Source organism: Neomonachus schauinslandi, chromosome 3 (assembly GCF_002201575.2).
Source record: "Neomonachus schauinslandi chromosome 3, ASM220157v2, whole genome shotgun sequence".
In the NCBI taxonomy this organism is placed as follows: domain Eukaryota; kingdom Metazoa; phylum Chordata; class Mammalia; order Carnivora; family Phocidae; genus Neomonachus; species Neomonachus schauinslandi.
Window position 1 is genome coordinate 121,470,142 of NC_058405.1, and position 26,900 is coordinate 121,497,041.

Sequence of the window (26,900 nt, forward strand, 5' to 3'; positions counted from 1 at the left end):
ACTAGATGAATCACTGCCAAGGCTGAAGTCCTTTGGTGTGATGGTGAGCTAACCCACCCCAAAGGTAGGAGCAAGAGAAAGGGCGAAAGTCCTTGGGAAACAAGGGTAAGCCCATCCAGCCAGGGCCAGAGCCCAAGCATCAGCCTCCATCACCGACCACTCCCTGTGCAGCGTGGATAGTCAGGGTGATGTGCAGGGAAGGGGCGGTACGCTCTCGGCTCCGTCAGAGTTTCAGTTTACTATCTGCAGTTCTAGCCCGATGCTTGTACTTCTTCCTCCAAAAGGAAGAGATCCTGTCAGCTCTCTCACACCTCCCTCCTTTGTAGAGGTCCCTGCGTTTCTCCAGGCCCCAAGAAGGCTGAGCAGTTTGCTGTTACCGGGCACCGGAGCCGCAGTTCTCCCCACACTCTTGGTCAGTCATGTTCACAAGCCGTACGTGCTCCCACGGAAATGGGGATTTTGCCAACTCCTTCCCCTCCACAGGGCCTCAAGCATTTTTGTGTGTTGATAATTCTGAAAGCACTGTACCGGCTTTTGAGCGTCTTGTCAAGGACACATCAGGAGGGAACCTCAGTACCAGCTGCGCCACCTCTCCTCACCCTCCTTTTCTCTGACTTTGGAAAATGCATTGATGGGAAATGGCATGGAGTAGGTATAATCTTGAATTTGCTCTAATTTCTAAAAGAATAATTCTTAGAAAATATGTGTGCTGTAACAATAATTGAGCCCACCTCATAGTTGACACAGAAATGAAGACGCTCTAATATGCATACAATTTAAATACCCCTCTAATAAGCTGTGTTTAAGGTCTGTTGTCCCAGTACTCCTGATATGAATTACAATATGAGGGACTCAATGTAACTTGCACGTGGTAATAAAACTCTTAATGTGGAAATAAAAATGTTTAAGCCTTATCCAAATAAGGGAGACGAAGCAAATGTAACCGCCCTCTTATGTATGTTACCGCAAGCATATTTAAGCATGAGCTTCCCAGTAGCAAAAGCAGAAAAAGGAAGCATGATACAGAGAAACGTGTCAGCCTTTTGAGAAAGAGAAATTGTTTCCAAGTATTAATTCTAAAAATGGTTTGTCACACAGAACATTGAATTTAAAGGATGATGCGATGCATGACAGCTTTACAACAATCACAGGCCCATTATATTCATGACCCTTGATTGCATTGTGCCCCTCCCCCATGAAGAGTAGCTCTAATTTGCTTTGCAGAAGCTGCAGTCATCTTGTCTGATAGATACATAGGCTCTAAAACTTAAGGACTGGTAGAGCTTTGCAATACACTGCCAGAAGCTCACATATGTTCACTCAACATTTATTAGAGGTCCATCCCCTGCCTGGTTGCAAATTCAGGCCATAGATTAGATTTGGAACAGACGAGTTCACATCACTTAGGGCTGATACGTTTGTTTTATTCCTAAGCCTGCAGGATCTCTAACTGATGGTTGGATTTTTTTAAATCTCATTTATTAGGAGTTCTTTGGAATTTATCTTCATGTGATGCTGTAAAGATGACAATCATTCGAGATGCTCTCTCAACTTTAACAAACACTGTGATCGTTCCACATTCTGGATGGAATAACTCTTCTTTTGATGATGATCATAAAATTAAATTTCAGACATCACTCGTTCTACGTAATACAACAGGTTGCCTGAGGTAAATTCTTTATTTCTTCTTTCCAATTAATTCTTTGATTAAATAACATGTGTCATGGGTAAGTTGATTTAGAAGGATTTACTTCATTTTATAAACATTTACCTACATTTCTAAGTTTGTTTCAAAATTTAGGCCACTGGACTCTTATCCTGTGAGGAAAATATCATGAGCACAGACTAGTGGCCTGAAAGACATTATCTGATAAATGACTCTTCTGTGGATTAGTAGAAAGGGCCCTTTCAGTCTGAAATTACTGCCAAAATTCCAGTGGTTTCTACTTTAACAGCATTTTTCTGGTTATCACATCCTGACTGCTAATGTGTCTGCAGCCTGGTTTTGGTTTAAATTCAAAATGTGATGGTTAAAACCTTCTTGCTTTTAAAAGGTGCAAAAAAGGTGTGTGGTTTAAACAATTATTGGGTTTGAGTTTTATAAATAAATGAAAATGAGCCCAAATTCTGTTTTAAGTCATTATCTTTAGATGTGAAATTCATAAAGGCTCCTTTAAGTGTGGACAGGAGTGCTTATTATTTGCCATTAATACTCATCAGCTCAGTTTCTACCTGGTGTCCTAAGTGTACAGTGCTCTGGGAACTTGAAGCGGAAGCCTTGAGGCCGAGTGGCCTAGTGACACTGAGAGGCAGCCTGGCTTCCTGCCCCACTCTGAGCCTCAGTCTCCTCATCTTTAGAGTAGGGATAACAGCACCATCTCACACTCGTGAAGAATCAGCTCATAGAAAGTGCTTAGTGTAGCGTCTGACGTGCAGTGGGTGCTAACGTTTAAGCCGTACATCCAGGCATCTCTGTAACAGCTTGAAAGATGGGGAGGGAGCCTGGGCTGTTGCTCTGAGGCAGCACTATTGTGACAAGTGACTGTCGGCCACCTTGCTGTGGGTGGATGACAAGAGTCAGGATCCTGGGAAACAGGCCAGCTCCCTACCTCAGAGGCGTGCATCAGAGGGCAGATTATATCACCTACTGATGATCTGTGGAAGGAGCATCTCATCCTTTCTCTGCTCCTGGATCCAGGGCGGCTGTGAGGGCTCCCTAGCCAGCCTGCCAGGCCTCCCAGAGACAGGACACACCAGTCCAGCTCCCCCAGTGGTTCAGGGCTATAGACAGGTTTGGTGCATGCCCTCTGTGTGCAATCAGTGATGACCAAGACAGGTCCCTGCTCTGAGAGAACCATATTCTATTGAGGAAAACAAGAAAATAACGGTAGATGCCATGGTGATGCAAGAGTTATTAGGAGATGGTTTTGATGATCAGGTGGCCCCTCGCAGGAGGGGAAATTGAAGTCTAGATCTGAAATACCACCAGGAGCTGCTCGTTTGAGGGCGGGCTGGGGTCAGGAGGACGCGGATTCCTAGCAAAGGGAAGTAGTCTAATGGCTCTGGCGCAAAGGTGGGCTCTCAGCTGGAGCTTACTGGGCAAGGCACAGAGTGGCACCAGATTACGTAGGACTGCTGAAGTCAGAGGAAGGAGTTTACAGTCTATTCCAAGTGCCTCGGGAGACTGTCAGAGGGCTTTAATCTCGGGAGTAGTGGGACTGGATCCTGGCTTCAGTGTGAAGACTGAACAAGGGCAGCAGTAGAGATAGGAGGCTGAGGCTGTTGCAGCAATCCAGGCAGACCACGACAGTGGCCTAGACCAGGTGCTGGAGCGAGGTAGGAGATAGGGGATATTTTTGTGGAGGGAGAGCTAATACCTAAATCTTTGGCTGAATCAGTTGGGAGCACAGGAAGACGAAAGGGTGGAGGGATGAGCAGATGAGAGTTTTGACCATGTCCATTTGAGATGTCTGATTAGCTACCCATGGAGTAATACCAAGAAAGCAGTTGGATAAAGGACCCTGGAGTTTTAGGGAGGGGTCAGCCTAAAGGTAGATGCTTGGGAGTCGTGCATGGGCCCATAGGTTGTATTAAAGCCAAGGGAGAGAAGGAGACCACCTATGAGAATGTAAAGATAAAGGTAAGAAGGGACCAAAGTAGTCCGGCACTCCAGAGGCACCCACCAGCAAAAGAGACTGAGAAGGAAGGGCAGCAAGATGGGAGGAAAACCAAAGAAGTGAAGGGTCCCGGAGGCTTGTAAAGGAATGGAAGATGGCAGTTGTTGAGTGCTGCTGAGAAGTGACACAAGATAAAGAGCAGAGGAGGGACCATGGATGACACTGTCTCTCTGGCCCCAGAAAAATAAAGACGAAAAGAAAAATCATTCCAAATCCCCATTATTTGGCCTAAGTTTTTACAAAATCTCAGAGTTAGCCAAGAACCCTTGTTAATAAGACATAAAATAGATCCTTAAAATTTGGTATCAATTCATGAAGGTAAACTGATACCAAAGTTTCGATATGGGGGCACCTGGCTGGCTCAGTCGGTACAGCATGTGACTCTGGATCTCAGGATTGGGAGTTCAATTCCTACATTGGGTGTAGAGATTATTTAAAAATAAAATCTTTAAAAAGAAAAAAGTTTCAATATGGATGAGACCTAAACCTCAGGGTTTTTTATATTTGAAAAAATGAGAAAAATTATAGCATAAGCAAATGTCCATATTTAACGTGAATGGTTATACAAGAAATGACATTTCTTCTGTTCATTCAGGAAGCATTTATGACCACCAACTATAGGCAAAACATTGTAATAGGTGCAGGGGCCTGCCAGCCATGGTGGCCAAAACAGGGGAAGCAGAGCATGTCTAGAAATAACAACCATGGCTAACAGACATTGCAGGCACTTTTCTAATTGCCTTTATATGGAGCGTCGCTTCCACACACGGACCCCAAAACAGTCTTTAGGAGGTTAGAAAGTGGTGTGTCATAGGAGGGAGACAGAGTTCAGATGGCCCTGCTCCCTTCTGTGTGGGTGGATAATGGGGAGCTGGTTACGGTGAGTTCTCACGATGTTAAAGTGTCTCCTCACACGGGATCTACATGGCTGCTGTCTTGTCCGACCTGTCAGATGGTAAGGTGAGGCTCCCTGGCTAAGGAGCGAGCTGCTCATCTCAGCGGCTCCCGTGTGTCTCTCTGCCCGTTCAGGAACCTCAGCTCCGCAGGGGAGGAAGCCAGGAAGCAAATGCGATCCTGTGAGGGGCTGGTGGACTCGCTGCTGTACGTGATCCACACGTGTGTGAACACATCCGATTACGACAGCAAGGTCAGTGCTGGCTGGCCACGAGGGCCATGATGGCAGGTGACAGCAGCTGCCAGACTCTGTGTTTGGCGTGCCACTCATTCTTCCTGGAATTCTTGAGCCTTTCCTACTCATTACACTACACTCCAGATTAAGGGGAGTCTCTCTAAAAATGACAAATTAACAGGGACATGACAGTTTAAGAAAATAGCCTTAAAACCATGAAAACCAAGTGACTCCGTGTGGCCAAGGACTAAGCACAGGGTGGCAGGGTCCCGACTTTGTGGTTCTCTTGGGCTGTCACTGTGATTGTCCCTGCTACTGTTGTCTCCAGCCATGTCCCCTGTGGCTAGAATCCAGTCCATCTGTATTTGAGTATCTAGTGAATAAACATTCTGGGTCGAGGCGCTATAACCCACCAACCCCTCTGCCTTTCTAGCCCCACTGCAGGCCATAGCCCCCACCCCAGACCCACTTCTCTACATCCCCCGTCTTGCCCTTTCACCCCTCCCTCTGTTGTCCTGCTGGTTAATCTGTTCCCAGTAGGAGCCCCTTCTGCTCCCCTCCTGTTTTCCCCATCCTAGCACAGGGCATTCTACTCATCATTTTTTAGCTGTGACAACCATCTAGGATCTGCCGCAGGAGCAGGGACTGAGGAAGGTGGCAAGAAATAGGAAGGAGGGACTAAAAGTGCCAGGAGTTCCAAGGTACGCCAGGTATTTGCTTTTCAGGATGGGCTAGATGAGGAGAGGCCGTAAGGAAGCCTTTGTGTCATAAACATGGGTCTGAGAGAGAAAAGGATGATGAGTGGTAGGCTCAGGGAGAAGGCAGGGAAAAAGTTCAAAGTGATGTACAAGTTTTTATTTGAACCTCGTTAACCAAAAGATCTGTAGATGAAATTGAGAGGAGTAAGCAAGTTGGAAGGAGAGCTTCCTGGGAAAGAGCTGAGCTTGGCTTTAGGTGCTCTCCATGAAGTCACAGTTAGCCTCCCAGTCAGAGGTGTGATACAGACTTTAAGAAGCAAAAGACCACGTACAGAATGCAAAATGTCACAAAGAGATCATGGGACTTTCCACAGAGGGAGGGGAGAGTTTGGAGATGGCTGGAAAGGCCAAAGATGCGACTTGGGGGGAGGGCCTTCCCCGGAGATGGGGTTACTCGTACCTCTTGTCATGGTGAAGACGTTTAATGGCAAGAAGGAGTGAGGTTCTGGCAACTTGGGTGCCTCTCTGCCTCTGCAGCAACTCTGAAGCAGAAACACTGGGCGTTTTCTCTGCCAGAGTCTTGCACATTTTAATCAGCACGAAATCAGATCCGCAGATGTAGTTTGGATGGCTCTGCACTCTGTCATTTGGGTACCCCACAAAAATTCTAGAATCGTAATTCTTTCCCTAGCTTTTTCAGGTTCCCATAAGTAAAAAAGCAGTTCTCTCATATTCTACATTTACTTAAGCTCACTGCTGCTCAGTACAGAAGCATTTTGCAATAATGTGCTACGATGGTTTTAATTATACGCCGTGTTGGTTTGCAGACTGTGGAGAACTGCGTGTGCACCCTGAGGAACCTGTCCTATCGGCTGGAACTGGAGGTCCCACAGGCCCGGCTGCTGGGGCTGAGTGAGCTGGATGACTTACTAGGAAAAGAGTCTCCCAGCAAGGACTCAGAGCCAAGCTGCTGGGGGAAGAAAAAGAAAAAGAAAAAGAGAACACCACAAGAGGATCAAGTTAGCATTTTATTTGACATGAAACTCTAAGGTTTCATTTTTCTAGGAGTAAGAAATCACATATTTGGCAAGAAAAGAAAATTTCTCATTATACAGTTTTTCTACCTAACTCTAGCTGAATCCAGCAGAGAGGGATGTTTTCAAGTATTGGAGATTGTGTTCATTTGCTTCCATTTCACATGTGCTCTTTGTCTTTCAGTGGGATGGAGTTGGTCCTATCCCAGGATTGTCAAAGTCCCCCAAAGGGGTTGAGATGCTGTGGCATCCGTCAGTGGTAAAACCATATCTGACTCTTCTAGCAGAAAGTTCCAACCCAGCCACCTTGGAAGGCTCTGCCGGATCTCTTCAGAACCTCTCTGCTGGAAACTGGAAGGTATGATGCCTCCGGGGGTCCACACTTCTTTCCATCTGTGCAGCCAGACCAGCAATGATGGTGAAAGGAACCCAGTTGTTAGGACAAAAGCGGGGGCGATAGCAGTTGGCTCTAGGCTCAGAGATGAATGTGACACAGCCCTTCCTGTACAAACTGAAGGCTAGCAAGAAAAATATACAGATCAAGAAGATACAGTGTAGGATATGTGGTACACACGGGATATGTGTACTGTGGGATCTTAAAAGAGGACATCTAACCCAGCCTGGCAGTTTTGAGAAAGGCAAAGAGGGGAGCCAATTAGGGAAGGTTTCCTGGAGAGATGGTGCTGCCCAAATGGAATCTTTCAATGAGCCGAAGTAAGGCAGCAGAGTCTGAGGTTAGAGGTGTAGAGGGAGTGATCCAGAGAAAGGGACAAGAGAAGAAATGCCTTGAGGTAAGAAAAGGACAGTGTGGTGGAGACCGCAGGATGGGTGCTGGGCATCAAGGGCAGCGTGAGCATGGCCCGGGTTGGACCAGGCATTGTAGATAGGCCTGACGGCCAAGCATCAGGAGCTGGGATATGACCTGCAGACCAGAAGGGCCACTAAAAGGGTTTAAGCAGATAGGTGACACAGATGTGGATACTTGTGCTGCGGTGCAGAAGATGAATTCACAGAAGAGGAAAGTAGAGACTGGGATTCTGTGCTGAACGTGCCAGGGTCCTGAGTTAGTGCTGAGCTAGGGCAGCGCTTGCAGGGGAGAGGGGCCGCTGGTCCTCTCTCGGACGCTTACAGAACATACCTATGGCAAAAGTTACCACGTCTCCTTAAAGGTGTATGACTTCTTTATGAAAATTGAAAGTGGTTTCCTACTGTTACCACTGTAAGAGGTTCTCAAGACTTTTAAACATCATCTGCCACCTTCCCAGACAATCATTTTCTGAAACATTTTCAACCTCTAAATATTTCCTGACAAGTATATTTTTTTTGTTTCAAGATTTTCTGTAAATTCTAGTTAGTTAACACATAGTGTAATACTGGTTTCAGGAGTAGAATGTAGTGATTCATCACTGACGTATAACACCCAATGCTCATCCCAGCAGGTGTCCTCCTTAATGCCCATCACCCATTTAGCCTATCCCCGCCTCCCCTCCAGCAACCCTCAGTTTGTTCTCTATAGCTAAGAGTCTCTTATGTTTTGCCTCCCTTTTTTTATCCTTCCCCTGTGTTCATCTGTTTTGTTTCCTAAATTCCACATATGACTGAAATCATATGGTATTTGTCTTTCTCTGACTGACTTATTTCACTTAGCATAATACACTCTAGCTCCATCCACGTCATTGCAAATGGTAAGATTTCATTCCATCTTATGACTGAGTAATATCCCATTGTGGTATGTATGTGTGTGTGTATACATATATATATATACCACAACTTTTTTATCCATTCATCAGTCGATGGACATTTGGGCTCTTTCTATAGTTTGGCTATGTTGATAAAGCTGCTGTAAACATCGGGGTGCGTGTGCCCCTTTGAATCACTATTTTTGTGTCCTTTGGGTATATACCTAGTACGGTGGTTGCTGGGTCATAGGGTAGTTCTATTTTTAACTTTTTGAGGACCCTCCATACTGTTTTCCAGAGTGGCTGCACCAGTTTGCATTCCCACCAACAGTGTACACAGAGGGTTCCCCTTTCTCTGCATCCTCCCCAATATCTGTTGTTTCCTGTGGTGTTAATTTTAGCCATTCTGACAGGTGTGAGGTGGTATCTCATCGTGGTTTTGATTTGTATTTCCCTGATGATGAGTGAGGTTGAGCATCTGTTGGCCATTTGTATGTCCTATTTGGAAAAATATCTTTTCATGTCCTCTGCCCATTCTTAACTGGATTATTTGTTTTTTTGGGTGTTGAGTTCGATAAGTTCTTTATAGATTTTAGATACTGACCCTTTATCAGATACATCATTTACAAATATCTTCTCCCATTCCGTAGGTTGCCTTTGAGTTTTCTGACAAGGGTATTTTAGTAGAGTTATTATAATGCTTGTTTTTGGCTACTTCCTCCACCACCACCTCCCAAAAGGAGGATCTTCTGGCCACTGTATTATCCATGAGAGTGAAAAGCATCGGTCAGGCTAGGTGTGGTTTGTTTCGTGCAGTCAACTGCTATAATGAATGTATACAGATATTTATGGCCTAGTGCTAAGCCAGCACGGTTATTTTGTTATTGTTGTTCTTAATTAACATGCTAATATAGCTCAGCATCTAAGTGCTGGCTCTGGAGCCAGACCCCTTGGTTTTGAATCCTGGCCCTTCCACTTATTAGCTAGGGGTCTTGGATCTTTCCATCCTATCTCATGAGGTGGTTGTAAGAGCTAAATGAGATAATAAATTTTTAAAAATTAAAAAAAAAAAAATGAAGGACCTAGGACAGTGTGTGGCACATAATTATTCATAAATATTTATGTTGGTGACCCAGTGTTCACATCCAGTTTCTTGTGACCCAAGAGATACATTTGATGACAATAAAAAAGACAGTAATTGAAATAGATGTGATTTGAGTTGTGTTTAATTTCACCTCTGGAGTCATTTAGTGAATGAAAGTTAGATGGCAAGCTCATTTAAAATATAAATACTATATTAAAATCATTTCAAAAGTATCTAAAATAATAAATCAAAATATTAGATCCTTATTAAGAAAACAAGATACAGATGTTATCAAGTCAGGAGCTATTTTGGGAGTGGTGATGACTATAGTGCCCCCGAAGGGAAACACTCTGGGCTGGGCTGGGCTGGGCTGGGCCAGGCCAGGTGGTCTCCAGGTGAGACAGGTGTTGGCTCTGTCCTTGCAGATTTCAGAGAGAAGTTGAGAAAGCTGCCTGGGTGCTTTACTCTGTAGAAAGTCATATATTCCATTTCCTTGCACCCCCCCCCATAGATTTCATTTGATTTAGAAAATAGGAGTATTTGTTTCATATGAAGAATGTTAATAGGATCTTTGAAATGCATCTCTTCCTCTTACTTGCATTATTAAAGTAATCTATTCTGTTGGTATTCAAGAAACTGAGTGGTCAATCATATATTTTAATGTTCAAAATAATACAAAAGGCTTGGCCGATCTTTGTCCTCATGTCTTGACCACAGCAGGAAAGTATTAGATATTTTATGAGCAACATTTTTCAATTATCCTAAATTTTGAAAAACAGTTTGCATTGGTAAAAAATGTCAATAAAAACTCAAAACATAATTAAAGACCCAATTTTCAAATGCTCCTTTTTTTTTTTTGGTTATTTCCCTGATGACTTAGCTAGCGTTCATTTCCAATTCAAATAGTACACACGCTGACTCGCTGAACAGACTTGCCTCATAGCCATAAAAGAATTTCTTGACTATGAATTTAAAAAAGAAGCAGCAAACTAATCTTGCATAAGAAAGCATTTTGCACACAAATATACTTTTTCACCAGTCTGTATGAATTATAGATGCTCAGTGTTTCTGGAGAATTCCTTTTCTTCTGAGGCAAAGGCTTTTTTTCAGTCAATCTCTTTGAAAGGTTACTGAACTCTAAATATTGTTGCAGAGAATATAGGAAAAGAATGTACTGATGGAGACAGGTTCTCCTATAATGTACACTGATCAGTTACCATTTCTGCCATCCTATTTATAGCCTCTGGACCTGGCATGGGGCCAATTGCAGAGAAGACCCAAGATCCTTCCTTAATCATGTTTACGTATCTGAGATAGAAAGCAATCACTGCCTTCTCTTTTCTGCACAAAAATATATGGCAGATGGTGGTTTGAGATTTTTAGGCTTTAGGATTTCTTTTTAAATCAGTCATCCTAGCCTGTCTTTATCCCTAACTATAGTTTTTTCTTTACTGACACCACAGATTTAATTTCTGATTGAAAAGAAACCATTTTTAATCTATTAGTTTATCTTCTGGAAACACATCTTTTTTAGGTGGCAGTAACTTCTGAGAGTTGAACTACTATTGGTTTGTTTTACTCACTAGTTTGCAGCATACATCCGGGCAGCTGTCCGCAAAGAAAAAGGTCTGCCCATCCTTGTAGAACTTCTGAGAATGGATAATGATAGAGTTGTTTCTTCGGTGGCAACTGCCTTGAGGAATATGGCGCTAGATGTTCGCAACAAGGAGCTCATAGGTATGTTCTGGTGACAAGGTAAGTTATAAAGAAAAAGTAACTACATTTATAAAACTAGGGGTGCCTGGGTGGCTCAGTCGGCTAAGCATCTGACTCTTTTTTTTTTTTTTTTTTAAGATTTTATTTATTTATTTGAGACAGAGAGAATGAGAGACAGAGAGCATGAGAGGGAGGAGGGTCAGAGGGAGAAGCAGACTCCCTGCCGAGCAGGGAGCCCGATGCGGGACTCGATCCCGGGACTCCAGGATCATGACCTGAGCCGAAGGCAGTCGCTTAACCAACTGAGCCACCCAGGCGCCCTAAGTATCTGACTCTTGATCTCAGCTCAGGTCTTGATCTGAGGGTCGTGAGTTCAAGCCCCGTGTTGGACTCCACACTGGGTGTGGAGCCTACTTTAAAAAAAAAAAAAAAAAACTCTTGATTTATAAAAATATGACATTTAAAATGATCAGCAACTGAGTTCTGCTCTCTGGTTTCTTGGCATATTTGTGTACCCTTTGTGCTGTCTGTCCTTTGTGACTATTCCTTTTCAGCAAGAGGCAAGCTCATTAATTAAACATTGATCAGGGAAGGAAAATTTTCAAAAAAGGTAGCAATTTCAGTTATACATTACAACACTGCTTGATAGATTTGGTGTCTCTGTTTCCCAAGAGAGGTTCATTTCCTGAGCAACAAAAGAAGTTAATTCTCACTTTCTGATCTTTGAGACTGATATCTGCTAATTTACCAACACTACCATGATCTAAATAAAAAAAGAAATTACATAAATGGTTTGTCGCTTTTCCCTAGTGTTCATGCTCAGGCAGAACCACTGTCACAAGGCCCATTTCCCCCCCAGGGCAGGGTCAGAACTAGACTAAAGCAAGTGAGGCACATAGGGTGTAAAATGGTAGGAGGCACCCACCCACAGGGCTGTCCAAATGTAAGGTTGGCATTTGCATGAACCTGACACTGAGTACCTCTTCAAGTTTGACACCCTTGGCAGCTTAGTTTGCTTGCCCCCAAGGCAGTTGCCACACTCAAGCAGAGTATAGGGTAGAGGAAAGATCGGAGACTCTCCAGTTGACCTCAAGTTAAACCCTGGATCTGCTTCTCACTGGCTGGGTAACCTGGGGTGTCCTGTGGTGAGCCCACCCAGCTTCGGGTCTTTCATCTAAATTTGAAAACTCTTCCTCAACCCTATCTCTGAAAGGGAGCCGACCACCTTGCTGTCCTTACCACGGGTTTGCCGTGCATATCAAATAAGAGGATGAAGTAGCACCGAGCTCCACGCCAGCCCCATGGCTGATGACAGGCCAGGAGAGAGGGAGGGGGGAGATTTGACAGGATCTTATGTGGATTAGTGAATAAGTATTGAACTCCTTAAAATACGCCTACCCTGGGGCAGGGTCGGCGGGGGAGACAAAGAACAGGGCAATAATATTTACCTTAAAGAGTTGCTGTGAGGATTCACTGTGGCATCTTACATGAAAGCTCCTACACCGTGCCTGGCAGAATTGCTATTTTAAATTATCACCTAGCTTAACCTGCTCTTAACACACCATTCCTTTGAGCCAAATTGTCCCCCATGGAGAGAAGAGGAGCTTCTTCCACACCCTGTTCATACAGTCCAGCTGGTGCCTGATGCCAGTATGCTTTATAACTCTTAGTTCCCACACGTCCTTGAGAGAAATCCTTTAGGTCCCTAAAGAGATTTTTTAAGTTATTTTTGTTACATCCATAGTGTTTGAATTTCTTGTAAGAAGCACATATAGTTTGGGAATTCCTAATGCTAAAAAACAAAGGGTTGACAGCATATGATGATGTGTGGCCTATCATGCCACAGCGGGGAGGGGACACAGGTGCAAAGGTGTGGGGCTGGTGCCACTGAGTGCCAAGACCTCTGGGCAGGAGGAACGTGTATGAGAGTCCTGGCCTTCTCTCAGTGCGTCCCTGTGTTTTCTGTGAGGGTCCTGACCCACTTGTAAACTTTCACGAGCATTTTCTCTCTCCACCTATGAGCATATTTGTACCCAGCTGGAGCACTCTTAAATGGTTTCATGAATCACTTTCTTATTTCTCTATAAAGTTCCCTTCTTTCCTGAGGGCTAAGCCCCTCCCAGATTCAGTATTCGACCCTAATTCACTCAGCACCTCTGTTCCAAAGAACCATCCCCCTTCTTGGACCCCTTAACTCTGCTCATGTCCATCACCAGCACTAGCAGTGGACTTCCTCTTCAGAGCCATTTTTTACAAGGAAACAAAGTTTTGTCACTTTACAAAAGTTACTACAGATACTCAGCTGAGTTGGACCAGCCCAGCTGTCTAAAGCTGCAGGATCTGAGAGGACCATCAGGTTCACTCGCAGACACAGTGAGCTGCCTTATCCCAATCTCAGGGGGCAATTTAAAGTTGTGCCTTAGCAAAATGACGAACTGTGTGTCATGGACATTTTGGTTTTCCGTGAGTATTCAAAATCACCAGTGCTAAATTCCATCTGTTCTAAAAACCACATTTATCTTCTGGCTTATAATGTCAACATTGTTTTTCTACTATTCACAACAGTGTTCACTGTGAGTAAGCCAAAGCCTTCCCTTTGAAATGCTGTAAATTATGCAGCGTGTAGTCAAGGCCTGTATTCTACTGCTTACCATTGTATATAAATAGGACTTCAATAAAAACCCCATTTTGTATCCACTCAATTATTAGCATAGAAAAAAAAAAAACTAAGAAAATATTTACTTGAGCTTTAGTTCATTTCTTCTGTGTGTTGTGCAATTATTCTAGTTTGTCAGTTGGTAATTAACATTGAACAAGCTAGAGATATTTTGGTTTTAGAGAGAAGTAAGAGAAACTGAGTATCTGTAAAGAAATGCTTCAATAGCTGGGGGGCTCCCCAGCCTTGGCCTGTCGAGAACTCTATTATCATTGCATCATTCCTACCCGATAACGTAGCCATCATTTTAATTCCAAATGTCACTTGTGTCTGGTTAAAAGAAACCAACATGTTATCACTATTGATGTCGGATCAGCTGGTATTTACCTTTAACTTGATAAAAATGGGTAATGGTACCCAGTTCACAATTTAAGACCCAGAGAGATTTAATGAAAAGAATTGTGTGGCAGCTTTACTTGGTCCATCTTTAAAACTTATTCAAAGATAAGTCTTTAAAAGCTTTAAGAGGATGTTCAGGTATTTTTGATACATAGGAATTCAATTGAGAATAAAACTGTTACCATTTCTTTATTTCTCACTGTTAATGAAAATAGTTCAACTATAGCAACTTGATTGGTATACCCAATTTTATACACTGACTTGCATTTTCTTTCAGTGGCTTGTTTTATAGACCAATCATTTCTTCAAGTGGCATTGTAATAAACATTAACTTCCCCCCTACAGTTATAATATTTGTCACTTTCTATTTTGCCATGTTATTGTCTTCTGAGGTTATGTTTTTAAGAGAGAACTCACTGTCAGCATCTTTCAACAGCAACAATAACAAAAACTGAAAGTGGAATGAAATCTTTTGCATTTGGCAGGTAAATATGCCATGCGAGACCTGGTCAACCGGCTTCCCGGCGGCACCGGCCCCAGTGTGCTGTCTGATGAGACCATGGCGGCCATCTGCTGTGCTCTGCACGAGGTCACCAGCAAAAACATGGAGAACGCCAAAGCTCTGGCCGACTCAGGGGGGATAGAGAAGCTGGTGAACATAACCAAGGGCAGAGGAGACAGGCAAGTGCAAGGAGATGGAGCGCGCGAGGCTCTTATTAGGATTGTCCTGTGTTAAGGGCCTTTGAGAAGGATATTTCCTACTGGAAAGGATTTATTCCTGCATTTCTTACACACCAATAAGCTAAAGAGTCTCCACCAATTAAAACCTGTTTTATTGAAAAGGGGCATTTGCAGTCATGTGGCCCCTTTTTGGATATTTACTTCTTCTAACATCCCTACATTCATTTTTGTCTCTAAAGCCATGTTTGCTTGTGCTGACCCTGGGAAGAATTAGAAATACTATGATGAAGAACATCTGCGGGCACCTTCCCTTTCACCTTTGACTCTACTCCAAACTCTAGGGCCTGTTCTGCAAGAACATCTTATTGAATCCTCAGTTCTGGGACTGATTCCTCTGCCAGTTGCCCAAAAAGTATTAAAATCACTGCTCTGAGCAGGGCCTGCTGTGTGGCCTCAGGATGTGCCCTGGGCTGGGATTATACATTTCCCTTTGCTTCTGGGTGACACCTAAGTGATGAAGCAGCAGAAGTAGGGATTAGAGGGGCGCCTGGGTGGCTCAGTCATAGGGCGTCTGCCTTCGGCTCAGGTCATGATCCCAGGGTCCTGGGATCAAGCCCCGCATCGGGCTCCCTGCTCCGTGGGAAGCCTGCTTCTCCCTCTCCCCCTCCCCCTGCTTGTGTTCCCTCTGTCGCTGTGTCTCTGTCAAATAAATAAATAAAATCTTAAAAAAAAAAAAAAAGAAGTAGGGATTAGAGAATTGGTGGCAAAAATAGAAGGGTTTTTTGTTTTCTTTTGTTTTGTTTGTCACAGAGCTATAGCAGTTGACTATAAATTTGCCTTGGTATCAGATCAAAGGATCCTTCAAGGAAGTGGGAAGTAGGGCTGTTTGGAGCCTTTTCAATACACAGGATAGCAGCCACCTAATCCATAAAATGGCACCTGTCTCCCCACTCTCCACCCCCTTTCCCTGCTCTGTTCTCCTTCACAGCACTGATTAACCCCTAACATGTTATTTAGTGTTTTCTCTGGTCTCTGGCTCCCCCAGTAGCAGAGACTTTGTCTTTTCTTCGCTGCTGTACCCTCTACATAGAGAACAAAACCTGACCTATAAGAGATGCTCAGATGGTATTTATTACTTGACTGAGTGACAGTGCTAGAACTCACATTATTTCTTGTCTAATCTTTTACAGGAATTAGACATTCTAAAAACCCCATTTTGTAGGAATTTCTAAAATAGAAGAATAATGTAGCAAAGCATATTCTCATCCCCCAGAAGTCTCACCTATCAACATTAACCATATTTCCTTGCAGTCCTTTTTTCTTCTGTATCTTTTTAATCTCATTAGTAATAAATGCACACACACCTTTTTATTTCAGAGGAAATGAAATGTTGCAGATAAAGCTAAGGTAACCATAATCACTTCTTGTGCTCTTGAAATTTCATTAAAGGGCCTTCATTTGTGAAAGGCATAAGAAGCTAAGAGACATTCTGAGCCAGTGCCAGAACTTCTCTTTGTATATTTAAAAAAAAAAAAAAAGTTCTCATCCACTGTAATCTTTTTTCAAAACAAGAGACTCGGAAAGTCCTGGATCAACTCAGGTTGGCCTCTGAACACACGCCGGCCTTCCCCTCAGAGTCATTCACCAAGTCTCCGGCCCACCCGCAGTGTGCTACGGCGGCAAGTGGGCCACACGGCACCCCCTGCGCCCCGGTAGCTCACATTCCTGGGTGAGGTAGATGAGGTACCAGTGAGTAAGAAACGCCGCCCGTCAGACACAGACGGAGCAAATACTACAACTGGGAAAGGTGGTAAGGAGGAAGCGGAGGGCCGTGTGTAGTGGACAGTGGGGGCTCAGCAGGTGTAGAGCACGTCAGGAAGAGCTGGGGGTGGGGGGGGGCGCATAACCAGACACGTAGGACCCTGTGAGTCAGTGTAAGGACTTTGATTTACTCAGAGGAGAACCGAAAGCCACTGGAGATTGTTCAGCAGTGGGGCGACACGGTCTGACTACCCTTAAAGGGGTCATCGTGACTTGACAAACCTTCCCTTCCACCAGGTAGAGACTAGTGGTGGCAACAATTGTAGCAGTGAAGAAGTGGTCGATTCCGACATGGTTGAAAGAGGCAGTGGAATTTGCTGAGGGATCAGGTGAGCAGCAGGAGAGGAGGAAAATGTCAAGGATGACCCCAGGGTCTTTGGCAAAAGAGACCACAGGATGCATTGCACTCACCAACATGGGGAAGCCTGCGGGAGCAGGTTTTTTAGGGAAGACCAGGTGTTTGTTTTGGACCTATGACATTTGAGACGTCTGTTAGACATCCACGTGCAGTGTATGGTCAGCAGTAGAATATACTTGAGTTCAGGATAGAGGTCCAAACTAGAAATACAAATTTGGGAGTCATTAATGTATAAATGGTATATTTAGAAAAGTGAAACAGGCTGAGATGAATAAGGAAGAAAATGTAGACGGAGAAGAAAAGAGGCTTCAGGGCTTATGGCTAGAGGCCAAGGAAATGAGGAGCCAGCAAAAGAGCGCAAGAGAAGTAGCCAGAGCGTTCAGAAAAGGACGTATTGGAAGCCAAGGGAGGAAGCGTTAAGGGTGAGAACATGTCACATGCTTCTGCTCGGCCAGGCAGGATGAGGACTGAGACTTGTCCTGTTGCACACTACCGATGTCACACATTGCAGAGATGAGAAATCGAGGATGAGAATTAGAGTTAGGAGAATAGGTAACCTTCCGAGGACTTGTGCTGCAGAGGGGAGCACAGAAACATCTTTGCTTTTCTCAGCGTTAGCTTCCTACTGACAGGATCCGTCTCTGCAGACACCTAGCCTAGCTGTTTGTATCAAGGTGTATGTATCGCTGGCATAGTCCTGCTTGTCGAGTGTCGTGTCGTAGTCCCTGGAGCCAGTGTCCTTCCCTGCCTCCTGGCCGCCTGGCACTGACAGGCGGGGATATGAACACCAGCAGCGCGCTCGGGACCCGGCTGAGAATGGCGTGGTTGTGAGGTGTGAAGGCCCTGCAAGGCCATCCTGGGTGTCAGAAATTTCATCTCTGTTCTTTTTTTTTGAGGTATCTCCTTGCTCTGTGGTCCATTTTGAAAATATAAAATTTAGAAGAGCTTTGAGTGCATTGGTCTGACCCGGTTCTACCCTTGACTCATGAGGAACACTAAGAGGGGGTCTTGGGTGGGAGGTGGTGGTGCAGACGGATGCAGAAATGCCCGACCTCTAGGAACAGACTGTGCTGCCCCAAACTTGCCCTGTACTCCGTCCTTGCTGAAGCCCTTGGAATCACTGCACCCCATATCCTGTTGTTTGGGGCAAAGAGAGAGCACTTCCCGTCTGCTCGCCTTGCTGCTTCTCCCTTTCATGAGAGTTTAACTGGGGAGATAAGAAGAGGAAATCAGATTTTAGACCCTGTGATACACATTTGAAGTCAAATTTTCAGTGCTGAAGAGGTATTCCATTATCCTACGACTGACTCCCAAGCGCTGATGCACCCCTGATGTGGTGATCTGGGGGCCTGTGCTGAGGCACGAAGCTGCCCTTCTCTCTTCACTTACGCCAAGGCCACTGAGTGAGCGGAGCAGCTCCCGAGGTGAAAAGCAGTGACTCATGGTCAGCAGTGCTTGAACAGAACGCCAGTATTCAGCAGATGTCTTCAGAGAGGAGAATTGACAACCAACCGTACTTCCCACATTGAACGTTAGGGCCCAGATGTACATTTGTTTACGGAGAGGCATAAATGATGAGAAGGCAGTGCAGGTGTTTATATGAAGACCTACTAATGGGGGGAAACAAATTAACTTGGGAGGGTCCTCTGACACTCAGGATGCACGGCCACGGTTGCATTAATCCCAAAGCCCCAGCAAGGTCAGCCCCTTGGTAGATATGGGGGGGTGGGGGAGGCTAGGGGCTGACAGCTGAAAGAGGCCCCCAGTTCAGAGAGTTACTGCTCATCCCAGTCACAGCCTCTCACCACAGACTTGACTTCCTGAGAGCCTCACTTTGGTCCTTGCCACCCTGGCCAGCCCTGAAGTTGGCCAACTCCCAGGTACACCTGATTTCCTCGGTTGTGTTTTCCAGCAGTGGCGCCTGTGCCCTCTGGTCCTTGGAGAGAGGGCCTCTTGGCCGCCGGTTTGCAGCCTGAATCTCTGCGAGTGGGGCCTGAGGCTGCGCCGCCCACATTCATTAACATCTTCGCTGTCTCCCTAGATCATCTCTGAAAGTGGTGAAGGCAGCAGCCCAGGTCTTGAATACATTATGGCAATATCGGGACCTCCGGAGCATTTATAAAAAGGTAACTTACAAGAATAGCTCTGGCATAATTAGCCTTCATCAGAGCACACATTCGTAATCATTTATTGTAATGAAATGTCATTATTCATTCTGAGAGGTTTCTTTTTCTTTTAACTCCACAGGACGGGTGGAATCAGAACCATTTTATTACACCTGTGTCGACGTTAGAGCGAGACCGATTCAAATCACATCCTTCCTTGTCTACCACCAACCAACAGATGTCACCCATCATTCAGTCAGGTCAGTGGGCAAACTGCACTCCTTCGTGAGAACATTTGTGTGACAGACGTTATTTTTCCAGCCAGAAAAGACTGAACATAGACGATTAAGCCTGTCACCTCCAAACACTTAGGAGGTGTATTTGCTCTTCGAGCCAAGAGCCTTCTTTGGGAATTACATGCCATTGTAAACCACAGACCCACGTTCCTCCTTCCATTTTAAAAGTTTATGCAAGTTTACACATAAATGTATCCCAGGGCCCTCCATTCCCATCTCCCCCAAGATTCTGCTTCACTAGGTTTGAGAAGGGGCTTGGGACTCTGTGTTTGACAGACTGGCCAGGCAATGTGGATGCAGGAGTGGAGGCGCACACTTTGACAACCACCAGTTATGCTTGAAAACAGCTCCCCTGCCTGCCTACTGGCCATAAGTTTGGAATCTCCTCCAAAGTGATTTTTTAGTTTTCTTGGTGAGAACTCTTAGAAGCAGGGTCCTTTAGACATCATCTTATTACCTGCGTTCTGGGGGAGCTACAATCTTCCACACCTTCCTCCTTCCCGGTTAAACCTCCATCCCCGGGCTGTATTCCAGAACCTTCCACCCCATCCCCCACCCCCGCATCCATGACCCATGGGAACAGGCCCTACAGGTGGGTTTGCAGGGATTCCCTTTGATTTGTAAGTTGGGAATCTTGGCAACCACACTACCTACTTACTAGTGTCTAATTTGGTAGAAAGAATGTTCTGAGACTCAGACTGGGAGGGATTATTTTGTTTTTTCTTAAGATTTTATTTATATGAGAGAAAGAGTGCAAGAGAGAGAAAGCACGGGAAGGGGAAGGGTCAGAAGGAGAAGCAGACTCCCCGCTGAGCCAGGAGTCCGATCAGGACGCGATCCTAGGACTCCCATCCCCGGAACTCCAAGATCATGACTTGAGCCGAAGGCAGACACTTAACCACCCATGTGCCCCCAGAATGTTTTTTATATGTAAGGGCAGAATATTACTACCAAGTCAAGTTAGTCCTATAAATTTAATTCTTAGCTAAATGAAATAGGAAAAGTAATATCTTTTTTTATTCGGCTTTAAACCCCCCATTCTGACATAGAAATATTATCTGTTGTATTCAACTGTCCCGCTGCTGGCAGTCTTATTTCTCATGTGGACAAATGTGGCCAGAAAGACAAATATAGGACTGGCCGTTCTTGCCACATAATTGGATGTCTCCACTTGTACTAGGATTTTTTAAAATTATCTGTGCCTACTGCGTATGGTGTATATTTTTATCTTAGTTTTTAAATTATGAGTTGTTTTCTTCAAAGAGACTTGTGGTTGGTTTTTGACATCCTTGCTGACCTCCCAGGTGTAGCCTGAGGCTGTCTTCTTTTATAAAAATGCTCAGAATCCTTCAGGGACTCAGAAATAGGGGTGTCAGGGGAAACAAGAGATTTGGCTGCTCAACAAAAGGCATATGTAGTACAGGCAAAAGAATAATTTCAGACAGATGAGGGCGTAGTTACTAAGCAATGAACTTATTTTGAGGACCTCATATATACACACTGGACAAGGTTGATGAGCCCATCCAAGTTCCCGGATTCTGTTTCAGAGGTAAGATAGAATTCATACTTGTTGCTCCAGTTATCCTAGGGGCTAATCCTCCATCTCTCAGCACTAATGTAGTATCAGCTTACTGGCACTTCTGATGCCTTGCTAATGTCCTTGTGGGAGGTGGGTGGGCACGTTCTTTGTCCTCCTGCCTTCTAGAAAGTAAACAAGGTGAGTAGCACACAGACACTGCCCATGCACGCTCACCTTTGTTGAACACACTGCAACCCTCTGTCAGTAAAGTGACCTTTTAGGGAAAAATATTTCAGCGTCGGTCTGCATCCGAAAGCATCAAGGCATGCCGAACCACTGGTGGCAAGGTTTGGGGGCCGCTGCTTTCAAGTGGATCAAGTGAATAAGTGACCACTTTTATTTATAATTAAACTTTAGTGCAAGCAAGATGACTTTTTAATGAGAAAAAAGATGTGTCATGCTTTCCTTCTGTGCAGAAATGCTCAAAAGGAGACCTATGGATAGAGACGTTATTATTAAATATTTGGCTCAAACTGGGATAAAAAAAATTGGGGTTTTGTGAGGCTCGGCTTGTTAGCATTGTGAACTTCTTGAGGAGCCAGGCTTACTGGGTTTACAAAATTTCCCTGACGGCTGATCACCATAAAAAGAATTACAAATTTTATGGGCTGGGCACTGTTATTCAAACACATTTAGAGATGGAGATATTTTTGAAATAATTAAAAATCAAAATATGCCATAAAACACCTATTTACTAAAGAGCTGTACATAAAGGATAAAAGATGGGTGTTTTATACGCAACAGAACTGAGATCATAAAATAGCAACTGTAACTCTTAGGTGGGTAATAAGTTATTCTCACTCAATTGTAAAGACCTTACCTCAATTGTAAAGTCCTGGAGGCCCACCACTGAGGAAGCTGCGTGGTTTCTGCCTTGCGCCCCTCTCTAACCAGGCAGCCCACAGGGGAAGCTCTGGGAGGGCGGGCCACGCTGGCTCGGGTTCTCGCAGCAGCGGGTCTGAGGGTCACCTTCCTGGGCCTCAGCACTGGCTGCTCTTCAACTCACAGTATCTCTGAGAGCTGATTTTTAGCACCAGCTGCGTGGCATTTCTAATTGCTGACCTTTATTTTTCCAGAGAGGATTTTGCAGAGACACTGACAGTCTGCTTTCTCTTTCTTCTCCTTTCTCTCTCCCTCCTCTGCCTCTCCCTTCAGTCGGCAGCACCTCCTCCTCACCAGCACTGTTAGGAATCAGAGACCCTCGCTCTGAATACGATAGGACCCAGCCACCTATGCAGTATTACAATAGCCAAGGGGATGCCACACATAAAGGCCTGTACCCTGGTAAGACGCCAGCTGGGTATGTGATAGAGTATCTCGAAAAGCCACTCGTTTCCAGGCACCCCGCCAGCGGCCTGGGAAGTAGCCCATGCCTGTATTGAGACGGTCCCCCAGCAGCCGACCACGGTCCAGTCTGTCCATTTCCTGCTTCCGGGGCTGTCGCCTTTTCCGCTTGTTTTAAGCAAAATAAGCTAAGGTAGTGGCCTAGTGACCACAAATAAAAAGAGCACGGTATCCAAGAGAGGTGGTTTCTGGCTTTCCCCCAGTGCAGTCCCTTTGCTCTGCTCCCTTCCCGTCCATGCAGTGTCTCCCTGTGTTTCCCCTGTGTCAGAACTGAGTTCTGGGATGCTTTGCAAGGCCACATCTCCTAGACTGGCTCATCTCTTAAATTCAAACCTGAGAATGGAGATCAATTTCATTTACATTTTCATGGAAAAGAATTTGAATGAATAACAAAATGTACAATGTGATTCCTCCCAGAGTGATTATATTTTAATAACAACAAAAATGATGTTGCATACTATTCATATTTTTATGTCATTCAGAAACCTGGGCATCTAATTCACGTGAAGGATGCCAGCCCAAAGAGTTACCAAGATCTCATATTGTCCCCATTCTCAACTCTCTGGCAAATTATAACTGCTCGAGAGGTTTCAAATAAGGGTGTGACTGAGCTACCACAAAAGAGTACTCTTTCCTCAAAAAAACCTATTTATTAAAAAGAAATAAAAGCTGGTGGCAATTTAACAACTGCTGGGGGAGCCGTCTCAGTTGTGCTGTTGTCTTTGAAAATGTGATTTCACAGGACTGTTTACTAATCGTCTATTGTTACTATGGCAATTAATAGCTCAGAAAATTGCAGATGCTACATTTCAAACACCGAGCTCTTTGCAAAGGAAATGCACCAACTGAAGTGCATTGTTGCTTCAGATTTGCAGCAGCCTGCTTTATTTTAAAGATCGCCTCTTTAGCATGCATGCCCTTCTGTATCTTCTTTGCTTGCTTCAATAAACTAATTTGCCTCAAGTATGTTTCATTTTCCTCATTAAAAAAAAAAAATCTTTGCTAGCCTAACAATAAGAGAAGGGTAGCCAATGACATCATCGGGAGTCTGCTGTGGACTCTTGAAGACAACCATCTGATTATCAGATTCTTTTTGTTTCAAAATGTACTTAAAGATAGCAGATACAAGACGGTGCCTCCATGTGGCCAAACTGCTTAGAACACGCCCGTGCCTGCTCGTTCCAGGACCTGGACTTTGAATCAGAGCTCTGATTCTGAAGGCATGGAACTTGTAATGTTTCCCTTCCCCCATCCGACCCAGTGCTCTAGCTCAGAGCCCTGGAAGAGTGATGTCCCTCGGCTCAGGGAGCCAGGCTGCTGTTCAGAGCCAGCCAGGGAGACCTTTACAGGTATACACAGCTCCCCACAGTGACCAGAGGTTGAGAAGGAAACCTTTTTGGATTGATAGTGCTTTTCGGTGAAACACACACATGACTTACCTTTGCCGTACCCATTATCAGCTAACAGCTAGATCCAGGGATCCCAGACCACTGCCTCTCCCGATCCCCGCTGGCACTGGGAAAGGCAGTCCCCATCAGGGACCGTACCAGCCCTAGTGCAGGGAGCCCACACAGCCTAATGGACCGGAGTGATGAGCACTAGTTTTAATTTCATAAAATATTTTCTTACAGGCTCCAGCAAACCTTCACCAATTTACATCAGTTCCTATTCCTCACCAGCAAGAGAACAAAATAGACGGCTACAGGTGAATTTGCAATATCATTTTTACAGAAGGCCGATTAGCAGGGATCGACACAGTAAGGGGTCCACGCCAGTTGGCCTACCAGAGCTGGGCCAACACAGCAGGGGCCGAGGAGCTTTCCCTAGGGATCTCTGCTCCTCAGAAGCTCGTCTGTGGTTTAAGCAAAGCACTTCCACAGTAGCCTCATGTGCTTGAATATTCAAATCGGTGCTGCTGAGACCACCATGCCACTGATGGGAGCCACCTGAGAAGTCTTTAACTCATATTCTTTGCCCAACAATCTCCGTTTCCCACTCCTTTTTTCTGTTAATCTCTAAATTCTCTTCCATCCTCTGGGTGGGGAAAGGTGGTAAGCATACTCCATTCTCTCATCTCATTGTTCTTTTTTGTAAACCTAATGTCCCATCTTCTTGGCTCCCTCCACATCCAAGCATCTGTGGTTTGAAAACACTTGAGTCGGTGGCCAGGTCTCCATTAGTTTCAGAAGTCAAAGTGGACTCAGCCCTACCGGGGTGGACCCCACTCTCCATCAGAGTGGGGACTAATGGTGGTGGCATCCAATCTGCTTTCACGGGGGGCCTAAAATTTATATCAGTCCTTCCTGATGCCATGCCCACATTAGGTCATCTGATCTCTCCTCTTACCTTCCAATAATACATGAGCAACTGGTGTTTTCCAAACAAGCCTGTATCCTGAACTTCAGATAAGGATACTCTAAGACCGCCCTCCATTTCATTATCTTTTCTCTGTTGATGGAAGAAAAAAGAACTTCGCAAGTTATTCATAATTTATGCCACAGTTTTTAAGTCAGGAGGGAAAAAAACCTTAAAATCATAACTCTAACTTAAATTAAAAAGAATTTAGCTCTGAAATGCTTATAATGTTAGAATGAACTTAGTTCCAGAACATGATATTGGTATGTACATGGTAAATTTGTTACATCTTACTAAGTGGGGGGATTTGGGCATGGTCAAGAGGGGAAACAGACGTAAGAGCCATGACAGTTTTTCTTCAAACATATTTGAAGACATTAATGTGAGGTCAGAGGTGAGATAAGATAACACAAAAGGAAATGGGGGCAGGGTGCCTTGAGGTGGATGCCCACATGGGTTTCACCTTGCTTCTTTACCAATCTGATTAGTCCTGGCTTGGGGAAATCTTTCCTATTTGTTCACGTGTCTCTTCCAATTTTATTATTCTGCTGCCCAGGGATTGCTTACTCCTTTAACAGTACCTCACATTTCTTTTAAAACTGAGGGATGGACTCAATCTTCATCTCTGAGGTAAATGTTTTAAAGGATGGTTCTGTACATACACAACTATCTGAAGCATGAAAATCCAACCTCCAACCAAATTCATGATGTACTACTCATGGTTCCCCTGTGTCAAAGCAAAAATCAAGGCCATCCTTTCATTGGGCATGCCCAGGTAACAGGCCCCTCCACAGCAGAGCACAGAACCGGACCTCTAGCGGGGGAAGGAGGTAGCCAGAGGCCATCTTGGGCTCTCCGGAGACAACAACTTCTACAGGCCTTAAAACAGGACTTGAGCAAACTCTGCCAGCCCACTTATAAACATAGTTTAAAGTCCTTACAATCTACTAGTAAATATACAGCGTGTACCAGAAAGAACTTTGAACCATATGTTCACAAATATTGAATACTGCTTTAAAAATATGAAGCAGGAAACCCACATTAATTTCCCTTAAACACATATTTCCAAAAATTGCTTTGATTTATTTGCTTTTTCATTTTGTCAACAGCATCAACAGCTGTATTATAGTCAAGATGACTCCAACAGAAAGAACTTTGATGCATACAGATTGTATTTGCAGTCTCCTCATAGCTATGAAGATCCTTATTTTGATGACCGAGTTCACTTTCCAGCTTCTACTGATTATTCAACACAGTATGGACTGAAATCGACCACAAATTATGTAGACTTTTATTCCACAAAACGACCTTCTTTCAGAGCAGAACAGTACCCAGGGTCCCCGGACTCGTGGGTGTAGCATCAAGATGCTCCGTAGAGGAACTCTTCTTTCTAACCTTGTTTGGGTTGAGATGAAAAATCCATCTTGCTGATTTGCTGATGAAATGTGAAAGTGAAATGAAAGGACCGAGTGAAGAGCATATTTTTTTTCTTTTTTGAGGAATTATCAGGGAAGTAAGGAAACCTTTGGGAGAGAGGACTTTCTAAGCTCTATTTAGGTGTTAGATCTAATTACTTGTAGATTCTATAGTCTGGTGAAGGTGTGGGCGATGTGATGAGAGGTTTGAGACATGGGTGAAATGAGATGAGGGATGTGTAGGTCAAATCAAATTAAAGATGATTTTTTTAATGTGAATAAAGTTATGTTCTGATAGTTTGTACAGAAAAAAAATGGATGCCCTTCATGTTTTATTGCTATTACTAAATGTCAAGATTGTATGCTATTATGTCTTGTAAATTTCTTTTGTTGGTGTAAATATGGAAATGCCACATTGGTTAAGTGCCATCATTTGTAATGCAGTGTGTCATTTGAAAAGAGATTTGAAGAAAACTGACAGCTTAAAAAACAAATGGGAAACCCAAGGAACTGTTAGCAATTAAAAACAAACTATAACATCCTTTGTTTTCAAAATGAATAGTGTACCTTTGAAGCACAAAGTCCAGTCTGGTATAGAAACGCCATGCCCATTCCCTGCCTCTTTCATAGGACACTTCACTGCCATTTTCTATGCACATGAAAGAAAAATAAATGTGGAAATTTCATCCTTGGAAATTTGTTCCCTGTTCTTTTTTTATTTTCTGTGTGTAATAACAGAAAAGCACGTTCTATAAATGTGAATCTAACTGCATGTTGTAAATATATCCAAGTATTATGGACTTTCCTAGTTTTATACACTTTATGAGATGGACCATACCAAAGAATGAAACTATGACATTTCCTCCTCTTTATC

At 44.2% G+C, this 26,900-nt stretch overlaps 1 protein-coding gene across 5 annotated transcripts in view; it reads left to right on the forward strand.

Moving 5' to 3' along the window:
• Positions 1-26,563, forward strand: part of PKP4 (plakophilin 4) — a 234,035-nt gene extending 207,472 nt beyond the window's left edge. For all 5 annotated transcript variants that reach the window (XM_021703314.1, XM_044913652.1, XM_021703316.1 and 2 more), the window contains 11 exons: positions 1,486-1,669; positions 4,707-4,824; positions 6,332-6,523; positions 6,723-6,896; positions 10,888-11,038; positions 14,558-14,753; positions 18,974-19,058; positions 19,180-19,297; positions 22,068-22,196; positions 23,888-23,961; positions 25,721-26,563. In XM_021703314.1, the coding sequence (XP_021558989.1) occupies positions 1,486-1,669; positions 4,707-4,824; positions 6,332-6,523; positions 6,723-6,896; positions 10,888-11,038; positions 14,558-14,753; positions 18,974-19,058; positions 19,180-19,297; positions 22,068-22,196; positions 23,888-23,961; positions 25,721-25,969 (1,670 nt within the window). In that variant the 3' untranslated portion in view covers positions 25,970-26,563. The remainder of the gene's footprint in view (positions 1-1,485; positions 1,670-4,706; positions 4,825-6,331; positions 6,524-6,722; positions 6,897-10,887; positions 11,039-14,557; positions 14,754-18,973; positions 19,059-19,179; positions 19,298-22,067; positions 22,197-23,887; positions 23,962-25,720) is intronic.
• The last annotated feature ends 337 nt before the right edge of the window (positions 26,564-26,900 follow it).